This window comes from Rhinopithecus roxellana, chromosome 6 (assembly GCF_007565055.1).
Source record: "Rhinopithecus roxellana isolate Shanxi Qingling chromosome 6, ASM756505v1, whole genome shotgun sequence".
In the NCBI taxonomy this organism is placed as follows: domain Eukaryota; kingdom Metazoa; phylum Chordata; class Mammalia; order Primates; family Cercopithecidae; genus Rhinopithecus; species Rhinopithecus roxellana.
This window is the reverse complement of record NC_044554.1, coordinates 72561952-72584478: the sequence shown is the minus strand read 5'-3', so window position 1 is coordinate 72584478 and position 22527 is coordinate 72561952. Positions and strand designations below refer to the sequence as shown.

Sequence of the window (22527 nt, the reverse complement as noted above, 5' to 3'; positions counted from 1 at the left end):
AACTTCTCAATGTGATTTACTTAGCTAGTGAAAGTGCTTTGATCTCTGCCCAGTTTCTACATTTCAATGTGGTGTTAGGGTTTCTTTAACTAAATTTTAATACATAGTACCTCTCATGAAACAAGTAAAACTTCATTAGAAAAAGAAAAAGGGCTTTGGAAAGCAGGGGAGGGAGTTGACTTCTAATGTTGGAAATAGAAATGAAGACAAAGTGAAAAGGTCTGCTAAATGTGTAACTAGGAAATAGCTTTGGGGACACTGAGGTGGGATTCAATGTGCGTAACAGTGGGGGTTTTGAGTGGAAACAATCAGCGTTTTTAAACCGTGCTAGCAAGCATTCGGGAAGAAGGTGTATGAAGATATTACTTGAAATTTCAGTTACACTTTACTTCATTTTAAGAGGAGATTTGTGGACTATACACTATTTTTAAATTATTAATTTAAAATATTAATTAAACATCTTTGAGGGATGAGGGGGTCACCCTTATGAATGCCAGAAAACTGTGTAATGCTTTGTAAGTTATTTTACTTTCTCCCACATTGTTTTTAATTTGATCCCTCAAAGAGATTGTTGAGGGCAGTGACTTTCTGCTCTTTTGTTTTTTTTTTCTGTTTACTTTCATACTTTGAGTACAATGTTCTGTTCATAGAAGATTCTTAATAAATTCAATGCTTTGAATTATTTAAATGTGTCTTTCCATTGTAAACATTTATGGCTTAAATATATATTTCTATCAACTCTAGAAATGATGCATGTGCCTTGAATAGTGAAGAAGGGTATGCTGTAGACGTGGAGGAATAGAAAACTTACTCTGAGACCAAAACGCCACAGGTCATGATTTGAAATCCCTCTTTGCATATCTTTATCTTCTTAAAATATTTAGTTGGGAATCATATGACAGGAGGTTTCTTCTAGAGTTCTAGCATTTCCTGGGCTAGAAATGATATAGAATAATACAGGCTTTGTGTTTCGCTTTGAATCCAAATCAAAAAGTTTGGGATGAAGAAGCCAGATGCACTTTTAAAATAAAGTATTGGAATCATCATATAGTATTTGGTTTTGTCTATAGGAATCAATGGGAACTTTGCTTGAAAGTTAGAGTGTATGGAACAGGGTAGATCTTGCAAGCCTAAGGCCATGTTGCTACATGATGAGATTTCTCTCATCCCCAAATCAGCTGCTGCTCCTCTCCTTGCACCTTTGCCGCCTTGTGCTGTCTTCCAGCATCTTGGGATACATCAAACAAACAGAGAAGTTCTAGGACAAGAGCTTGATTCAACTGCCTGGACTCCTTTGTTTGGTAGAAAGGTTTCCCTTCCAGCAACAGGACAATTAAAAACAGGGGAACCAGTAGCCCAGATAGCACAGGACTTGTGAAGCTGAAAAGCACAGGACTTGTGATTGGTGGGGAGTGAAATTTCATTTCTAATTGTCATAGATTGCTCTTCCTTATTAATACTTTTCTCATAAAGCTCTTTTTTTGGAAATATTATGCTTCTCAAGTAAGAAATTCTGAAAAAATTTGAAAAGAGAAGTATGAAAGAAGTTGGTTGCTTCTAGGCTTTTTAGAAGCTACTAGACCTAATGCAGGAGATGACTGGTGAGGTCTGGCATGAATAATCACTCGAATATTTATCTCATGATTGATCAACAAAAGAGGTGATGTATATAGAAATTGTTTAATTGTTTTTTAAATTGGATTTTCATCCAAAATAAGGACTATTTCCTAAGTAATACCAATTCATTTAGACATTACCCAGTGGGGTTTTTTTCTGGTTATTTTTGAGATACGTATTTTTATATTGTTTCTGAATAACATTAAAAATTGAAATACATTTCTTCTGTTGCTTTTATTGTTGCTTTTTCTCCATGAGGTAATGTGTTTACCATGCTCTCAAGGAGTAGTTATTCATGCATTATTCAAGAAATATTTTTAAAGCACCAATTATATGTAGGGCATGTGATCTATATCTGTATCTATATGCAGATACAGATATATAGATATATAGCAATATATATAACTATGTATAAAATCAAAGTGAATGAAGTTAAATAAACCCATGTATACACACAAATGTTAACTTTAAAATGTTTAGAGATTAGGCAAGAATGTACCCTTCTGAGATTATTTTGGCAAGTTAGTATGATTTATTGGCAAAGAGTTTTGTCCTTGGTGAAATAGCTGAAATATCATTTGCTTTCGTCCGTGTTACACTCCACAGTTTGAAAGGAACTCTGCTGTGTATAACTAGATTACAAATTTCTTTTATGCAAAACCTGTTTTTATTTTCATTGAATTTTATTTTCTGCCTATTACAACATTTTCTTTTATGAAACATTACAAAAGTAAATTTGATGTTTGACGTTTAGATCTGTGAAAAATAGTGGGAGTATCCAAGCCTGGAGCAAAATATTTGATGTTTTCACTTCTTATCATTATTTGATTTCACAACTTTCTTCTATCTTAAAAGATTTTATTATTTTTCCTCCCAAATCCATAAAAAAGACTTTATTAATTTTTAAAATAAGTGATTTAAGGTATTCTAATTTCAATCTTTTAAATGAATTTTATGTCTTTAGACAATTAAATTTTCTAAAGAATAGAATACTAAATATAAAAATATTAGAACTTCCAAAATTTAAAATTTGAATTTTAGTTATTTTATTGACTTTTTGTCTTAAGTATATTTGAGATCATTTACTTGTGTTTTAGAATTTAACTAATTACATTTTTTATCTGAAGATTTAAATATTGCCTTTAAAATATCTGATGAAGACTTATTTGTTTTGAATATTCTTTTGCTTTTAGGTGATCTGGGCTCTTGGGATCTGCTCATTTGCCTGTCTTCTAAGAAAGCAAAAGGAAAACCCTGCATATCCAAGGAGGTCATGTGCCAGTTAGGTTTACATCAAAAGGTAAATACTCTCAAAATGTGCACAGATGTTATCAACCCTACAGATATTAACACTGGCATTTCCTGGTCTACAATGTTTAAGAGTCTTAAAGAATTAGCGTTATTATATCTATGGAGAATCTGCCAACTGGCCATGCCTTATATTCTTTACCATAAAATAGTCACCACTTTCTGTTTGATAAGATCTCCCTCAGCTTCGGCTGCTGCAGATATTGTTGTTTTACTCAGCAAGACCCAACTTTCACTAGAAGTCTGTAGCCTATAAAGTGTTGCTTAATCTGACCACTTGTTCACCGAAGTGGTAAAGTTTTTATTTTTTAGATGCCTGTTCTAATTTTTTCTAACTTAAGTTGGTATCTTAAGTTACAATAAAATTTTAAAAATTTCTAATTACCTTTTAAAATTGGCATTTAGTACTTACTGTTTATATTGTGTGAACTTTTATAAATGGTTTTAGAAAACTTAACTAAAAATTATCCAGTGTTTACCATGTGCTAGTCACTGTGCTGGAAAATTTACATATTGTTGATACCTGCAACAAATCGGTAAGAAAAGTGCCAAATCCAATAGCTCTTATACAGCCCCTAACTGGAGATGGAGTATTGTACCCAGATCACTTGACATTCCTACAATTCACCATCTAGATAACTCCTTTCTTCTAACTCTTCACTTTTTTGGCATTTGGGCTGAGCACACGCTTTTGTTACTCTATGTACATCTCTGGCCATTCCTCCTCTGTTGTCCTTACAATCAACTTTTCTCTGCCCATTCTTGGAATGCATGTGTTCCCTAACACCAATCCTGAAATTTCAACAACCATTTGTAGTTGAGATTCCAAAATCTACCTAAGGTACAGAGCACTTTCCTAGGCTTCGGGCTTGAATATGCAACAGGCTGCTGAATATCTGCATTTGGATGTCCCACAGACATATCAAACTCAACCTGGAGAAAACTGACTCATTCCTTTCCTCAGTAAATTCTCTTCTGCTCTTGTGTTCAGAAGCTTCAGAGCTTCTGTTTTGTTTGTTATAAGCAGAATCACCCAGTCTGTCATCTCCCAAGATAGAAATTACCCACTCTGTCGTCTGCTAAGATAGAAGGGCCATCACCGTTGAGCCCTTCCTTCCTCTTTCTTGGCATTGACCTTCTATCGATTGCCAATACTGCTGAATTTAACCTCTTAACATGTCTCTTTTTCTTCTGTTTTTGTTTTGTTTTTTGAGACAAAGTCTCCCTCTGTCACCCAGGCTAGAGTGCAATGGCATGATCTCACCTCACTGCAACTTCCGCCTCCCAGGTTCAAGCAGTTCTCGGGCCTCAGCCACCCAAGTAGCTGAGATTACAGATGTGCACCACCATGCCTGGCTAATTTTTGTATTTTTAGTAGAGATGGGGTTTTGCTGTGTTGACCAGGCTGGTCTCGAACTCCTGGAACTCCAGGGCTCGATCTACCTGCCTTGGCCTCCCAAAGTCCTGGCCTGAGCCACCATGCCTAGCCTACCTCTAAACATTTCTCACATCTGTCATCTATTCTCTGTACTTACTACCTTTATTCTGGTCAGATAATCATCATCTCTTACCTGGGTTATTGCTAAATCTTCCTCACTGGTTTTTCTGAAGCGAATATTTTACACCTGAAATCTATCCTACTCACAATTATGAGATGAAAAATATAAAATGGTGAACTTGCCTTTTTACATCTATGCTTGAAATCTTGAACGACTTCTCATCAATCCTAGAATAAAGTCTTAGTATTTGCTTTGTATTACGCTTCTGGGAAGAATTAAATGCCATACTCATAAAGGTGTATCTGAAGACAAACTAATGAAGAAACTATTTACAGAGGTTTTGGCAGGGTAAAATAAACTAAAAGGCCTAGTGAGGGGCTCAGGAACCAGCAACATTATAAAAGTTTTACCACACTGGGTTGTAGGAGGGATGTGTAGAAGGAATGGTGTAGCCAGAATCTCATGAGAGCTGGAACCAAGAAGGAGGTGTCCTTGGAGAGGTGCTGTAAACTTAGGGGAGTGTAGCCTTTGCCATATCACAGACCTGCAGAGAGGAAGCCTTGTGGATAAACACCCCACCTCTCTCTACTCCCACCCTCCAATCTCTTGCCAATGCCTCCCATTGGTCCAGGCTAACTGCTAGTTAAAGGGCAAGAGATTCTCTGTGATGCCACCCACAAAAGTCAGCCTCTCGGGGAACAGAGCAGGCAGCAGAGTCCTGGAGGGACAAGTGGTGACTATTGCTAGTCACCACTAAAAACCTTGCTAGTCAAGGTTTTTTGCAAATTGCTTTTGCCTAACAGTACCCTTCTCTTATATCTTTCTAACTGGGTGTTATGCTGCAAGTGATATGAAACTGCTTATTATTCTCTAAACCCTGGTGCTGTTTTCTGTCACATACCTTTATTCTTACTGTTTTATCTGCCTGAAATGCTCTTTCTCAGTCCTCTTTACCTCAGTGATTTTCAACGAGGGAGAGATTCTGTCACCTCTAGTAATATTTGGCGATGTCTAGAGATATTTTTGGTTTTGTCACATCTAGGGAGAATGGTTGGTACTGGCATCTATAGGTTAAAGTCAAGGATGCTGCTAAATATTTTAAAATGCCCACAACAAATAATTGTGTGGTCAAATATGTTCATAGTGGCAAGGTTGAGAAACCTTGATGTGGTCCCTTGCCTTAAAGTCAGCGCTTAAGTCTGTTACACTCAGTACCACTATCACCTCAGAAGCTCCAAAGCTTGTGTTTTGTTGGTTATAAGTGGAATCACCCACTCTGTCGTCTCCTAAGATAGAAATCTGGTCTTCACCCTTGAGCCCTTCCTCTTCCTTGTCATCTACAATTGCCAATACTATGGAATTTAACCTGTAAATATTTCTCAGATCTGTTATCTATTCTCCGTACTTACAACCTTTATTCTGCTTACCTGGATTGCAGGCAGGGCTTCCTGGCCTTTCTCTTCCTAGATATTCATACAAATCCTCAAGCATATCTCGAATTCTATACTTATCACATGGTTCATTTTTTTCTTTGTCATCCGAAACACACGTCAGGCTCCACCAGCTAATGAGGACAAATGAGGTCACATTGGCATTACTATTGATATTTTGGGGGCAATACATGTTTTTTCTTTTTGTTTTTGAGACAGAGTTTCACTCTTGTTGCCCAGGGTGGAGTACAATGGCAGGATCTCGGCTCACTGCAACCTCAGCCTCCCAGGTTCAAGCGATTCTCCTACCTCAGCCTCTGGAGCAGTTGGATTACAGGCGTCTGCCACCACGCCTAGCTAATTTTTTGTACTTTTAGTAAAGACGGGGTTTCATCATGTTGGCCAGGTTGGTCTTGAACTCCTGACCTCAGGTGTTCCACCCACCTGGGCCTCCCAAAGTGCTGTGATTACAAGCATGAGCCACCATGCCTGGCTCGCCTGCAACACAGGTTTTATTTGTTTGTTTGAGATTAGAGTCTTGCTCTGTCACACAGGCTAGAATGCAGTGGCCGATCTCCGCTCACTGCAACCTCCGACTCCGGGTTCAAGCGATTCTCCTGCCTCGGCCTCCCCAGTAGCTGGGATTACAGGCACATGCCACCACAGCCAGCTAATTTTTGTATTTTTAGTAGAGATGAGGTTTCACCATCTTAGCCAGGCTGGTCTCAAACTCCTGACCTCGCGATCCATCCACCTCTGCCTCCCACAGGGCTGGGATTACGGGCATGAGCCACCATGCCTGGTCACAGGTTTTCTTAAGAAGCTTTCTGGTGGGTCTCAGCAGCTCGGGCGGCGAGAGGAGCGGCAGCGGCCAGGCAGCCCAGCTTCGCTAAGGCTCTCGGTGCGACGAGGCCTGCAGGCACCTGGCATGAGCCCTCCTCGTCACCAGGATGCCCAAGAGGAAGGTCATGAAGGGACCACAAAGGAAGAGCCCAAGAGGAGATTGGCGCGGTTGCCAGCTAAACCTGCTCCTGCAAAAGTAGAAGCAAAGCTGAAAAATGCAGCAGCGAAGGATACATCTTCAGACAAAAAAGTGCAAACAAAAGGGAAAAGGGGAGCAAAGGGAAAACAGGCCAAAGTGGCAAACTAAGAAACTCAAGAAGATTTACCTGCAGAAAACAGGGAAATGAAAACTGAGGAGAGTTCAGCTTCTGATGAAGCAGGAGAGAAAGAAGCCAAGTCTGGTTAATACCGTACACCATGTCTTATCAGCGGTCCCTTTCTCTCTTCTTGTGCAATCCAGAGGAATGTTTCTTATCAATTATTTTGTAAATGCAAGTGTTTTAGTAGCTCTAGAAACATTTTTAAGAAGGAGGGAATCCCACCTCATCCCATTTTTTAAGTGTAAATGCTTTTTTTTTAGAGGTGAAATCATTCGCTGGTTGTTTATTTTTTTTGGTACAACCAGGAAATAGTGTGGGACATTGAATTATGGGAGGCTTTGACTGTCTCGGGTGTCCACTTAACATTCCATAGATGGAGGGGTTAGTTTTTATATCCTATAATACAAAGCATATTAAATGGCAATATGGAGTCAGTCCTGCATTTAATGTCTTGGACATTTTTAATTACTTCTATTTCCTTGTTGTTTTTTAGTAGAATTGTTTCCTAAAGAAAACCACTCCTTGATCACGGATCTTCCTGTCGGAATTGTGTGCATGCTGTAAGATCTTTGATTGTGGCAGTCCTGTTTTCCTAATAACTTTGTTACTGTGCTGTGAAAGATTAAAAATTTGAATATGTAGCGTACATGCTATTCAGTTGTGAATTGGTGAGACGTATGTAACAGCTTATTAGCATGTGAAGATACTGATAGCCTCTTAAGGAAAATTTGCTTCCAAATTTTAAGGGGGAAAGTCGCTGGAATAACTTTAAAAAAGAATTACAATACATGGCTTTTCAGATTTTTGGTATGTATGTTAAGAATTGTGTACAAATTTAAATGTCTGTACTGATCCTCAATCAGTAAAATCTCAATTATGAAAGAAAAAAAAAAAAAAGCTTTCCCATCTATTTCCCTAGCAGGTGTCTTCCATGTACTTAGAAACAGTGTTTTTGGTATGCTGTTTCAGACCATTACACCAAAGATATTGAGGAACATTCCATGCTACTTTCGCTGTCAATCATGGCTCCTGTGATAGTTATGTTCCCAGCCTGGGGTGCAAAATCTCTCCCCACAGCTGTAAAATTTTGAGACACCCAAAGTCCATGCATTCATCAGTCCTGTATGAATTGAAACTAGACTTTGTTCAGTATACATTAAGGGGAATATTATTCTATTTAACTCAGTTCTTCACTTTGTTTCCTGAGCCCCAAAACGTATGGTTGGCACCTGGACAACACAAAGTCACACATAAAAACTCTTCCCGTGACTCTTCTGTCCCCTCTCCTCGGGCTTTTGTGGTCAACTCTTGCACCATCACTCACTAGCTGAAAGATTTTGGTCACGTTATTTAATCTCTGCAGTCTTCAGCATCTTTTCCTGCAATAAGAAGGCATTAGACACTGGACAGTCTCCAAGACACTTGCTGGTTTTAGGTTTGTGTGAGTCACTGGAGATGAGTGGAATATGTGAAGAGAAGAGAGCAGAACAGATCAGCCAGCAATGGCAATGGAGAAGGCAAGAAGGGGGTTATGGGTGAAATAGGTAGAGAAGGAAATTATAAAGTATAATGTCAGTTATGCTGGGATTCTCCTTTTAAATTTTTTTTTAATTGTTTTTTGGAGACAGAGTCTCACTCTGTCTCTCAGGCTGGAGTGCAGTGGCATGAGCTTGGCTCACTGCAACTGTGGCCTCCTGGGTTCAAGTGATTCTCACGCTCAGCTTCCCAAGTAGCTGGGATTACAGGCATGTACCGCCACACCTATTTTTTTTTTAATTTTTAGTAGAGACTGGGTTTTGCCCTGTTGGCCAGGCTGGTCTTGAACTCCTGGCCTCAAGTGATCTGCCCACCTTGACCTCCCAAAGTGCTGGGATTACAGACATGAGTCACTGTGCCTGGCCTTAATTTTTAATTTTGACATAATTTTAGACTTACAGAAAAATTGCAAAGATAGTACAAGGATTTTTCCAAATACCTTTCACTGAGCTTACTTTAATGTTAAATCTCACATAAACATGATACTTTCATCAAAACTAAGAAATTAATATGGATACAAACTGTTAACTCAATTATAAATGTTATTCAGATTGCATCTTTTTTTAAAAAAAAAACAAAAGTTTGCCCCTTTTCTGCTCTAAGAACCTATCTAGTACCCCTCATTGCATTGAGTTTTCATATCTCCTTACTCTCCTTCAATCTGATGCAATGTTTTTTCCTTTCATGACCTTGACATATTTGAAGAGTACTGGTCAGGTGTTTTGTAGAATGATCCTCAATTTGGATTGGCCTGATGACTTCTTCATAAGGTTATGAATCTTTGGCAAGAATTTCATGGAAGCAGTCTACCCTTCTCAGTGTAAAATATCAAGGGGCATATGATGTCCTTGTCTCTTGTTACTGGTGATGTTCACCTTGATCACTAGGCTAAGGTGGTGTTTGTTGGATTTTTTTCCCCACATAATTAATAAACATCTTGGGAGATAATACTTTGAGACTGTACAAAGATCCTGTTTTTCTTCAAATTTTGCCTACAAATTTTAGGATCCAGAGCTGGATCTTGCTCACAACAATTTTTATTCTGGTGTTCTAATGGTGATTTTCTATTTGTCTTATTACTTTCATAATTATTAATTGGAATTCCTCTGTAAGGAAGAGCTAGTCTTTCTCCTGCATTTATTTATTCAATAATTTATTTATGTCAGTATGGGCTGACATAATAGACTAATGGATATTTGTTGTATTCTATGGGTTACAAATCAGTGCTATTGTTATTAATTTTTTACAATCAAATTGTTCCAGCTTTGGTCATTGAGTGATTATTCATGTTGGCTCCTGGCTCTTTTGACATGTCATGTGTTCTTTTCTTGGATACTTCCTTACTGTTTAGCACCATGAGATACTCCAAATTCATCTTGCATTTTTCCTGTGCCAGGCTGGAATTAACCATTTATCCAGGAACCCCATTCCTGTTATTGCAGAATGATATTTAAAAACAAAGATCTGGGTACTAGGTGTGCCCATTGCTACTAGGGTGTCATTGAGTTTGGGCTCTTTCAGCAGAGAGAGCTTGGAAATGTCTGTATGTGTACGAATCCATGCAAACGTACACTTGTATTTATTTCTGTGTCTGTCTCTATATGTACATATTGAAAAGCTGATTCTTACCATACCCCTGTTTGCTATCCAACACCACAAGGTTTATTATAGCCTTATGCTGTCCTCATTTGTAACTTCTTTCTCAGATAGTGAGAAAATTAGATCTCATTTACATCACATTTCCCTATTTGTTTAACCCTAGCATACACATACATTAGTTTCAGAATTCTTAACCTATACCCCTGTGAGAAACAAATTTACTAATAAAAGTGAATGTTTTGTGTGTGATCTTTTTGCCTAATAATATTCACTCAAAATAATATTTTCTGGAAGTAGGGCATATCTTTTTTCCTTGCTCCCTTTGCTGTGGCTATGTCACTCAGTAACACAGTTAGGGTAATTTGCTGCAATTTATATATTATTTGAGTCCCCAACCTCCACCCCCAGTGCAAATCAGGGTTGAGTTTTTTTTTTTTTTTAATTTGCATGTAGTAAAATTCATTATTTGTGGTTTATAGCTCCATGGGTTTTGACAAATGCATGGAGTTATGTATGCATCCTCATCCCTCAGTCATGGCAGAATGGTCCCATTATCTCCAAAATTCACTTGTTCTGCACCTTTGAAGTCATCCCCTCCTGTGATCCCTACCCTTAACAGTCACCATCAACTTATTTTCTGTCCCTATTTTGTTGTTGTTGTTGTTGTTTGTTTGTTTTAAATAGAAGGTCATATGAGTAGAGTCATATAATTTGGAGCATTTGGGGTCTGGCTTATTTCACCTTAGCAAACTCATTTAAGATTCATCCCTGTTGTGTCAATTAGTTTATTCCTTCTTATTGCTGAATAAGATTCCATTTTATGGTTGTACCACAGTCTGTTTATTCATTCATAAGTTAAAAGACATCTGGATTTGTTCCAGTTTATGGCCATAATGAATAACACTTGCCATAAACATTTGCATACAGGTTTCTGTATGAATATAACTTTTTCTCTCTTAAGGGTGATTCATATGGTAAATATATGTTTAACTTTAAGAAACTTTAAAAACTGTTTTAAATTTAAAAATTTTAAAAATGTTTTAACTTTAAGAAGCTGCCCAAAGTTTCTGTAAATATGGCAAGTTGCAGTTCCTTTTATTTAAAAAATAGAGAAAGTCACACATGAAAAACTTCTTGCCTTCAGGGTTACCTTTACAGTAAATTAATTTTTTAATCTTTTTGTAAGCATATCGTTTATTTCATGCTTTTATCTGATTGTGAAGCAATATTTACATAGCTATCACAATAGTTAATTACACTAAATGTGGGTATATTACACAAACACTAACACAAATTACAGGTGTGACATAAAATATAATTAGATGTGTAAAATATATATATAATAAATAATTATGTATATAATTATACATATAAAAATATAATTATACATTCATATAGTTCAGTTTTTTCTGTTGTTGCTAGTAAAAATTCACTCTATTATTTGTTGATCACAAGGTCCATAGGCAACACTTTGTTTTAATGAATGACTTGAGCAGCAAAGCCTATAAAGCACATTTATTTAAAGACAATTGTTTTATAGAGATGTTTTGGAAACTGTTAGAAAATACAATTTCTCTCAGAAATAAATAGAAGTACACTTGTTTCCTGGATATTTCAAAAAAGAAGAAACCAAAAATAGAAACAAAAAAATCAAAATTTTAAATGTGTTTTATCTAATAATTCTATTTCTCAGAATTTACATATTATTCTTTCTGGTCAGAGGATTGAACAATGATTATGCTAATAGTGTTACTTATTATAGTTAAAAAATTGGAACCAAAATAAGTATTTCTGGAAAATAAATAACGCACATGAAACTCATTAATACATGATTAATCAAATGGAAATGCTCATAATATGAGTAAAGTAAGCAAATCAGAAAACAGTTTATATGTTCCAAATCCAAATTGTGTTTCTAAATATATGTGGAAAAATACTGAGTAACTAAAATGTTAGGAATGGTATTTATTTCTGGTTGGAAAAATTATGAGTGATTATTGTTTTCCTCTTTACATGTAACTAAATATTCTATCATACATATATGTTAATTCTACCACCAGGAAAAATACTGTTTTAAGGAAGGGCAATCCCCTACTTAAAATAAGTTTACCCTGCTAATTCTTATAAAAAAAGAAAAAAGCAACAAACATTCAGAGTTGAATTGATTTGGCAGTTGGATGAGGCAATACCATTATTTTCTATTCATTTAAGTATGCAAGTTGTGAATCACTGCTTTAGCAGACAGTCCTAAAACCTTTATCCCACACTCAGTATCTTTTCCATTCTCTCTCCACATCCCCTTTTTACTCTTTACTGTGTTCTTCTAATTCTTATAAAACTTTAGCTAAAATAGTGACAATGAAAGTGTCAGTAACATTTACCATTATAAGTTTTCAAATCTCCTCTGGGATATGTTCTTATATTATTTCTTTAATCATTTCTCCATTCCCTTTCCTCTTTTTACTTTCTGGAACTTCTATTCATCATGGGTTAAACCTCTTGATTTGCTCTCTAATTTTCTTTATACCAGCTTCACTTTAAAAAAATTCATACATCATATTTGTACATATTTATGAGGTACATGTGATATTTTGTTTCATGCATAATATGTGCAATAATCAAGTCCGAGTTTGTAGGCTACTCAAAACCTTGAGTATTTATTATTTCTATGTGATGAAAACATTTCAAGTTCTCTCTTCTTGCTACTTGAAATATACAACACATGCTCTCCATTTTGTTTGTTTGTTTGTTTGTTTGTTTGTTTTTGCGATGGAGTCTCGCTCTGTCGCCTAGGCTGGAGTGCAATGGTGCAATCTTGGCTCACTGCAACCTCCACCTCTGGGGTTCAAGCGATTCTCCTGCTTCAGCCTCCTGAGAAGCTGGAATTACAGGTGCACGCCACCACACCCAGCTAATTTTTTTGTATTTTTAGTAGAGACGAGGTTTCACCATGTTAGTCAGGCTGTTCTTGAACTCCTGACCTCATGATCCTCACACCTCAGCCTCCCAAAGTGCTAGTATTACAGGAATGAACCACCGCAGACAGCGTCTATTTTTAAAAATAATTTCAACTTTTATTTTAGATTCAGGAGTACAGGTGTAGTGTTGTTACATGGGTATATTGTGTGATGCTGAGGTCTGGGGTACAATTGATCCTGTCACCCAAGTACTGAGCATAGTACCCAATAATTAGCTTTTCAACCCTTGTCCCCCACTTCTCCTCTGCAAGTCCCCAATTTCTCTCACTGTGATCTTTATGTCCATGAGTACCCAGTGCTTAGCTCCTACTTATAAGTGAGAACATGTGGTATTTGATTTTCTGTTTCTGCCTTAATTCACTTAGGATAATGGCTTTACACTAAATTTAGACAAATACCATTTATCAAGATGAAGGCCACAAAAGGCCTGAGAAACTTGACTTGCAGAATGTCTCAGTAAGTTTACTCTTGGTTTTATTGACTCATTCATTCATTCATTTATTCATACATTTATTTATTCATCTATCCCTTCATTGTTTCTACAATTATTTATTAAACATATTTATTTAGCTCTATTTTAGGTGCTGGGAAGATAGCAATTAAGAATACAGACAAAAATATATATTCTTAGGAAGCTTAGACATTTATGGGTAGACGGGGAAAATAATCACTAAGTAATAATATGATAGATGGTAAAAAGCACTAAGGAGAAAAATAAAGCAAGGAGACAAAATATTGGGGGATTGAGTTTAAGATCACCACGAAAGTGACATTTGAGTAAGGCCTGGAAGACAGGGCGCCCCCATTCCAGTGTCTGGGGTAAATCCACTGAGACTCAGAGGAGAGGAACAACAGGCCTACAGTAAAGGGAGAAAGTCTTGGCTGTTTGAGGAATGTAAGGAGTTCCAAGTGACTGAAGTAGAGTGAATGTAGTAGGAGGTGAGGGCAGAGAGGTACCTGGAGCTGGGGAAGCTCAGCAATGGGGCCACTGGAACCGTCACAAGGACTGCGGGCTTTTACTCTTGGTAATTGGAGAGTAATTGGATGATTCTGAGCATGCAGATGACAGATGACATGAGTCCATTGACATTTTTACAGGATTGCCTTGATTGTTTTCTCGAAATAAGCTATCCAGCAAGCAAAGACCAAAACAGGGAGACTAATTATTGTAATAATGTAGGTGTGAGAGGAGAGTGATATGGGCTAGCAGAGTAGCAATGGGGTGGTGAGCTGTGGCTAGATCCTGAAGACATTTTAAGGGTATAAATGACAAATAATAATAGCTCACACTTACATCTCCTTACTATTTGCCAGGCACCATCCTAAGTGCTTACATGTTTATTTATGTCCATTCTTTACAAATTAGGATACTGAGGCACAGAGAGGTTATAAAACGTGTCTAAGACCTCCTAGCTAATAAAACAACCAAGATGCAAAGTCAGGCAGTTTCATTTCAATTTTATGTTTTCTTAATCATATCACTAGCACCTTTTGATGTAAATATTTAGGCAAAGCACTTAGAGCCTAACCTAATGAGTATTCTTAAGGAAACACAAATTCTAAATGATACATGTAGATAACTGTCACTCTATAGCAGGAATAATTTGAAGTTTTATGAACCATGACTTTATTATGAAAACAACACAGATATTCAAAACAGAAGTTGGTTCATATTTGTTGGAGATGTTGTAGAATTGTCGATAACCTTATAATAAACAAACAGAGGACACTGGCTCAAATTAAGATTACTAATCACATTAGAGTTTTGTAATTTTAGAGCTTAATGAAAATGGTCATAAGATCCATTATTGAAAATAAATTGCTGGGAGTCTCCCCAGTCAGCAGAATAGTGACATGGATTTAAAACTATTAGTCTGTATGATGATAAAAGTGAAGTGAGGTCCATTATTTGGGGTAACACTAAGCTTAGTAACTGGGGCTGTATCTCACCTCAGGTAGACAGGTGCTAGTGTTTCAAAAGCAGAGAGATTGATTTCTAGCTCTAAATTGTTGTAGGATTAGCAGTCCCTAAAGCTAGGATGCTGTTCTTAGTACTTGGAGTACTGAGAACTACCAAATGGCTCTTATTTTAAAGCAGCCCAGGGAATTTTCAGGTGAATTTGATGGAATGATAATTGCACTTGAGACATGGGGAGAAAACACATTTTTCCTTTGATTAGCTGGTTCTCCTAATTTCTTGTCATTAATTCTTTTCATTGTGGATGATAATGAACAGCTTTGGGAGAAGTTCTAATTTCTTTTCAAGTAAAGGCATGAACATTTCTACAGATATGAGGAAAAAGAGCATTTCTCTAAAATGCAACATGATGTGTGTGTCACTCTTAAGGTTCAGGAACAATAAAAGAGTCAATTCCTTCCCCCTCCAGCGTTTTCTTACATTTTATAACTAGTTCAAATTCAGGTGTCCACTGTCCCTAATAAATTAATAATATTATTGTAGTTTTAATTTTTTAATTTATAAGCACTCCATAAATTGTTATAATTAATATATATTTTTGTTCTTATTAATAGACTGTCTCAAAAGAAGTTTTTACTTTTGCTTCGACAATATGTAATAGAAACAATTTAGATGCATATTATCACAGATTAGGACTGTGAAAGGTATGTTGGGATACAAATCTTTTATAATGCATATTCCCTTTTTCAAAACTTGATCTCACAGAAATATCCTAGGGTTTAAATATTATCATTTCATCTGTGCATTGTAATTCTTTTAAAGATATGAAAGGATTTGTGCTAAATAAAGAAAAATAAGTCTGTTTATAAATATACACACATACACATAGATGCATATCATATATAAGGCACTCAAACCTAATACAAGATCCGTGTATATTAAAAATGATAATTCAGATGATAATGATGTATCAGTGTAGGTTCATCAAGTGTAACACACGGCCCACTCTGCTGGGGGATGTTAATAATGGAGGAGGCTGTGCATGCGGGGCAGGTAGTATATGGGAAATCTCTGTGTCTTCTGCTTAATTTTGCTGTGAACCCAAAACAGCTCTAAGAAATAAAGTCCATTAAAAAATAATAATTGCAATGTTAGGCTGGAGAAGCTCATCATATAAAAGTCAGTTAATACAAATTAAAACTCCTTTGATGATGTTCCACTTAATAATGATGCAAATCTTACACATTTTATGATACATATAAAAGTAAAAATACAAAGCACTAGGATATAGAAGAGTATTACTAGGTTTAACAATTAAAAAGTTATCATCTGTGTAATATAGTTGAATTACCACAACTGTATGACACATGACCCTTGAATGTTTTTACTTCTTTGTGCTGTTATTTTACTCAGTTTAACTGCTAGTTTGGTGCTCAGTTCCAGAGTAGAATAGAGGTGATGTTTCTGGTGTCAGATGTCGCTACGTTTATGTAATCAGCCACACTATCAATTCTAAAGATGTGCTTTGGAGGAAGGAACACAGGGAGAAGTCATTGTGTGGGGGATAGAAAAAGAGAAGGCAGAAGGATAGAACAATTGTTTCCCTTAGCTTGCTCTATTTTTTTGAAGTGCTTTGTTGGTTAAGAGAAGGTTAGCAATGGATCTGAGTCAGTCCATAACCTTTAATGCTACTTACCCAATGCTGATTCTCTTTCTGAATCATATTGTTAAGGATTCTATGAATTCACCAGCAACTGTGTGATTTTGCCCTATTTAGGGAAAATGGTTCGATTTCATTGATTTTTGAAGCTTTTCACAGACTAATTTAGAAAGATACTATTGAACTTAAAAAACAAACAAAAAAATCATCTCTATTACAACACTACATTGTAAAAGTTCACAAGGACACCAAAGTGTGTATTAGTCCTTTTTATTAGTCTATTATGGGTTCTCTACACTTTTGCAGTGCTGTTTGTTCCCTCCAGCCCTTGTTAAATTCTGAATTGAAGAATTCAGCGTTCTATGAAAGCCCTTCTTTTTCTACATTTAGTTCCTGAGATTTCTCACTTTTGGAGTTGAGAAATCGAGACAGTCTTAAGATCGAAAGTGTACTGTACCACAGCCTTTTCTCAATTCTTAGTGCAAATGAATGTAAGTGACGTCCACTTTGATATGGTTTGGCTGTGTCCCCATCCAAATCTCATCTTCAGTTATAGCTCCCATAATTCCCACGTGTTGTGGGAGGGACCCAGTGGGAGATAATTGAATCATGGGGGCGGTTTCCCCCATCCTATTCTCGTGGTAGTGAATAAGTCTCACGAGATCTGATGGTTTTATAAGGGATTTCCCCTTTCACTTGGTTCTCATTCTCTCTTGCCTGCCACCATGTAAGATATGCCTTTCACTTTCTGCCGTAATTATGAGGCCTCCCCAGCCACGTGGAACTGTGAGTCCATTAAACCTCTTATTCTTTATAAATTACCCAGTCTCGGGTATGTCTTCAGCAGCAGCATGAAAAGGACTAATACACACTTTGGTGTCCTTGTGGACTTTTACAATGTAGTGTTTAGGAATGCCACTGGTGCAGAATCACAACAATGGGTTCTGATGAAGCTTGGCTTCATTCATACAGGATCAGGCTGAAGTTTATCTTTTTTACAGCTATTAAAGGAAAATTTGCTGAACACATGAACAGGATTAATAAAGTAGCAAGGACTGGGGAAGATTTCATCGATCCACTGTTCCCAAGCACTTTAAATGAATCCGTTTTTAGACCGTATCTTATTGATTTGGTAAAAATCTTAGAGCAGAAGTGGAACTTAGAGACTATAAGCTCTAAATGCTTTATTTTGCAAATGAAGAAACTGAAAAAAAAAAAAAAAAAGAGAGCAAATTATAAATCTCTTAAGTGCCTGAAGTGAGCTACCACCCCTGTTTCCAGTTGCCTCTTCTCCAACTGCAGCTGGGTTCTTTCTATCAAGTCATGCCAACAGGACATAGTAGAGAAACTGCAATTCTTTATTAGGTTAGAGTGTGTTAATTTGAAAGTAATCAATAATGTCTCAAAAATAAATCCGATTTTCAAGCTAATTTATACAGGTCTCTTTCTGTTGGTTTTAACAAGGTTTTCTCATATTGGGTATTAGTTTGGGGATTAAGTGGATGATGTTAGTTAATCAATCTGTAAATTCACAAGAGAAGGGAAGTATTAAAGTTATCTGTATCTTTTCTCTTAAAATCTTTTCAAATTCCATATGTTTGAATTTATGATAATATTTACAAAGCTGTCTAAAAAAAAGTTTTGGTTGAAATGAAGTTTTGTGGGTGACTGGGTTGTATATTTAGAAATAATAATGCCCTTCATTATAAAGTGAAGAATGTTTATGAAATTTTGGAACAGGTTTAACACTGAATTACCACTAAATATCAAGTTATTTGTGTTACTATATTTGCCTCAAGTATTTCCTTTTATATTTAGCAAACATCATGGCTTCACATTTCAAAAAGTGGTCCCAAGGACCACTTTGAAGCTTCCCAGGGGCAAGTTTTAGTTTAATCAAATAAGCTACTTCATTATTCTGGATTTGCATGTTGACTTGCAGAGATTTGAAGGTGGGGTGTGGGTCGTTTAGACAATGCACCCCATCTACACTTTCTGTTTTTTTTGTGTGTGTTTGCTTGGTTTTGCTTTAGCATTGATGAATGCCTCACTCACTAGAATCTTTTTCATTCCTTTTAGGCAAACATATTACCAGAAATACAGCAGCCACTTTGCAGAAAGGAAGGATTATGTCAAATAGTTAGAAGATTCCCAGGTAATCTTTTGTTTGCTTCCTTGGGCGTAAACATGTGAGACATGCAGGCTTCCTTAGCAGACAGCAGCTAACACGGTCTCAGGTTAGCATCTTTTGCTCCTTTGTCTATCAATTCCACAATCACAGATCTGCCACAGTTCACAACACTTTGCCAATGAAAAGACCTAAAGCGAGGAATAACAACCATAACGTTGGTATTCGTTTAGTTTTGCCTTCTGATTTGCCAGATGAATATATTTCTTATTCTCGTTTCTGTTTGCTTTTAAAATAATTGCTGCTTCATTTTTAAAGTAATAATTACAGTAGTTCTTAGTTATGTAATACTTGGGGTTTTTATCAAAGTATATATTTCTTTATGATTAAATTATTCTGATCCCCCCAAAATTTTCTCTTTTCTAGAATCCTCTCAATTTGTGTGTTAAATACAGGACACTGAATGAATAAATTCTGCATTTTAACTATGTTAGGAAGTTGGGACAAAAATTACCATCTTCAATTTCGTCATGGGTTCCCAGAGTGGAAAAAGTGTCAGAAGGTATATGAACCCTCATAGATGAAATAGTCCCTCATAGAAAAAATGATAGCCTACTTTAAAAGCCATTGGTGAAAGGATTTCTCAAATTTCTTGTTTTAAATACATTTAATGTTTAATAGTTTATGCTCCCAGAAAGTTCTTTACTACATAATTAAAACTTAGATCTGCATAGCTTTAATTTTGTTTTGTGTTAATTTGTCTCCTAGTTGCATCAGGAAACAAATAATCAATCTTAATCCATCAGCTTTCCCATTGGGGTTTCTGCTCCCACTCCAAACATAAACCACACTGGCATGTTCCACTGTGAAGATTACAGTCATTGACTGATATTTACTGAGGATTAAAATAAAATAATAAATCTCAATTCAACTTTCAATTTAAGATACATATCTAAACTAAAGAGCCATGTAAATTTGGTTCTGTAGTTATTGTTTTATATGACAATTATAATGGACTACATAAGCTGAGTGTTTTTTTGTTTTTGTAAGTTCTAGCTGGAGAGGTGTTTAATCATATAAAAAAATAATGTTTTGGGGAGAAGCAAATAAAATAATTATTCTCATTAATGCAATATTAAAATATCCAGAAATTCTTTAGAAAAGGCAATCTGAAGAAGTTATTTTTACATTTTGACCAGAACCTACAGATTTAAAAGTGTGTTTTTCTTTGTTGCTGTTTACATTTCAGAATGGTTGATTCAGAACATTAAGTTTCTCTGGCTTTGTACTTAACACAATAAAATCATAGAAATGAAAAGCTGTTTATGGTCAGAAATAGATTACCAGTTTTTTAAAAATTCCACCAAACAATTCTATATAAATTTACATTTTATGTTTTACATCCATAAAACTAAGAAGTATTTTCTGTCTTCTTTTGCTTCAAACATTTTTTATTCTCAAAAACATCTATAAGTTCTAGGCATTTGTAGTTCTTTTTACACTCTGTCTAGTGCATTAATTTTGTATTTATCTCTGTGACTAACAAGATAGTTTCACAGAATGCAGTTTTTAAGTGGAATTACTTCTACCATCATGTTATCTTTCTCTAGATGAAGATAGTTTTCTTAGATGTGTAGCTTTAAAGAAATGTCTGCAGCATTATTTTCTGATCTAAGTTTTATAAATAGTAGCTTTTGTTGTGGACTGTTGGTATAAATATATCATATATAATAAATTCAATATTCACAAAATTAAAATTTTATTTGTCGTGAATGCTGAATATTTAATATTGAATACAGATTAGGTAGCAACATGTCAGTACCTAAATATATGGTATGACTATAAAGGTATGACAGTAAAACTAAATATAATATTATATAATGTAGACATTATATTTAAAGCCAAAATGTCTTGTACAATTTTAAGCTGTGTATCATTTGGAGGTTGACAAAACACAAATTTTGAAACCAAAGATTTTTAGCTCTGCCACCTATTCGCTGTGTGACTTCAGGGGTTTTTTGTTTTTTGTTTTTTTAATCCACAAAGTGGGGTTAAGAAGACCCATTTCATAGGTTTAATTTTAAAAGTCAGATTGTATATGTGTGTATGTATAACTTAATTTGAAGAATAAAGCATATTATTTATTATTCCTTACGCATAATGTCCAAATAATGGTAACTGGATTACCCTAGATTTGAAAAGTCAAGCAGGCAAAAATCTAGAGGCAAAAGGCCCTGGAATACTTAATGTTTTCTCCCTTTACATGATAAATTATCACTAAGATTTTATCTTTCGGTCAAAAGCTGTGAAGGGTTTGAGATCTTAACCCCTCTCACAAGCTCACAGGTCAACCTGCCGCAGTTTCATGGGTATTGGTAGAAGACATGAGATGCCTAGGTCAGAGACCAATGACTTTTTTATTTACAGCAATAAAGGTAAGCCAACTATCAGCACATGTACCAGTTCACTGAAGCATGTAGGCCCTCTGTATCTGTGGGTTCCATATCTCTGGTTTCAATCAACCATGGTTAGAAGTATTAGGAAAAATAATCTCACGAAGTTCCAAAAAGCAAAACTTGAATTTGCTGCATGCTGAGTATTACATTGAATCCACGGGAATGAAGCGATGTGAAGGCATTGTGTTAGGTATTATAAGTAATCGAAAGATGACTTAAAATATACAGGAGGATTGCATAGATTATATGCAAGTATGACATCATTTTATATTAGGAACTTGAGCACCCATGGATTTTAGTATCCATGACCGGGGGGTGGAGGGGTGGGTTGCGGTCCTAGAACCAATCAACTATACTTAGTGGTTTGCATTTCAAGAGAGGAACCCAGAGCTTAGGAAGTTTGAATCTTTACTAATGTGCAGTGAGTATGCCTACCCTTTGCCCCAGAGGGGGACATTATATTTACTATAATGGACAAAAAAATAAATGTTTCTTTGCTCTGGAGTGAGGCACCATCTCTATTTTTCAAGGCTTTCCACTATATAAATATCTTTGAAAAGCTAGTTCAGAACAAATGTGGTCAGTGCCTCTGTTTGCAAAATGTGCAGAAATATGAAAGATAGATATAGCAGTGTCTCCAACAATTTCAGAGAGGAATACCTAACAAGTCCTAGCACTGAGTCTTCGTCGTTGTATAATTCTGAGCAAGATTTAAAACTTACTTGTACTGCAGTTTTCTTATCTCTAAAAATACAAAGTTTGGCAATGATCAATAATGCTGAAATCCCATAATTCTGCTGTGCCTTTTCCCCATATAGACTTGCCACAGACTTTATCTTCAGTAGTAGGTACAGACAGGAATGCTAAGAAAGGAGAGATGATCATGCTGGTAAATGCGGCTGGAACCCACGCAAGTGAGGCAGGAGGAGGAGTGGTTGGAGATAGTACGTAAGGCTAACACGGTCTGTTCCATTCCATAGCCACAGTGTACCTGACATTAGACTTGTGACTCACATTGAAGGGCACACACCCATGAAATTTTTACTGGCTAGCACAAAGATTTATTTTTATCTTGCCATTTAATGCTTTGCCCTTTGAAAAAAAGTTTCATAGTTTTTAGTTAGCCCAAATTTGTTGCTAATGTTTTTTGTTGCTTTTTATTAAGTTTGCTCATTTTGATAAAAGGGAATTTTTCACCATATTTGGAAGACAAATATAAAACAAAACATAAGAGA

The 22527-nt window shown here is 36.0% G+C and overlaps 1 protein-coding gene across 4 annotated transcripts in view; it reads left to right on the top strand.

Annotated features, from left to right (window-relative positions):
• CPED1 (cadherin like and PC-esterase domain containing 1) overlaps positions 1-22527 on the top strand; it is a 324581-nt gene that overhangs the window by 60055 nt on the left and 241999 nt on the right. For all 4 annotated transcript variants that reach the window (XM_010382302.2, XM_030933056.1, XM_030933055.1 and 1 more), the window contains exons 4-5: positions 2811-2917; positions 18788-18863. In XM_010382302.2, coding sequence (XP_010380604.1) covers positions 2811-2917; positions 18788-18863 — 183 coding nt within the window. The remainder of the gene's footprint in view (positions 1-2810; positions 2918-18787; positions 18864-22527) is intronic.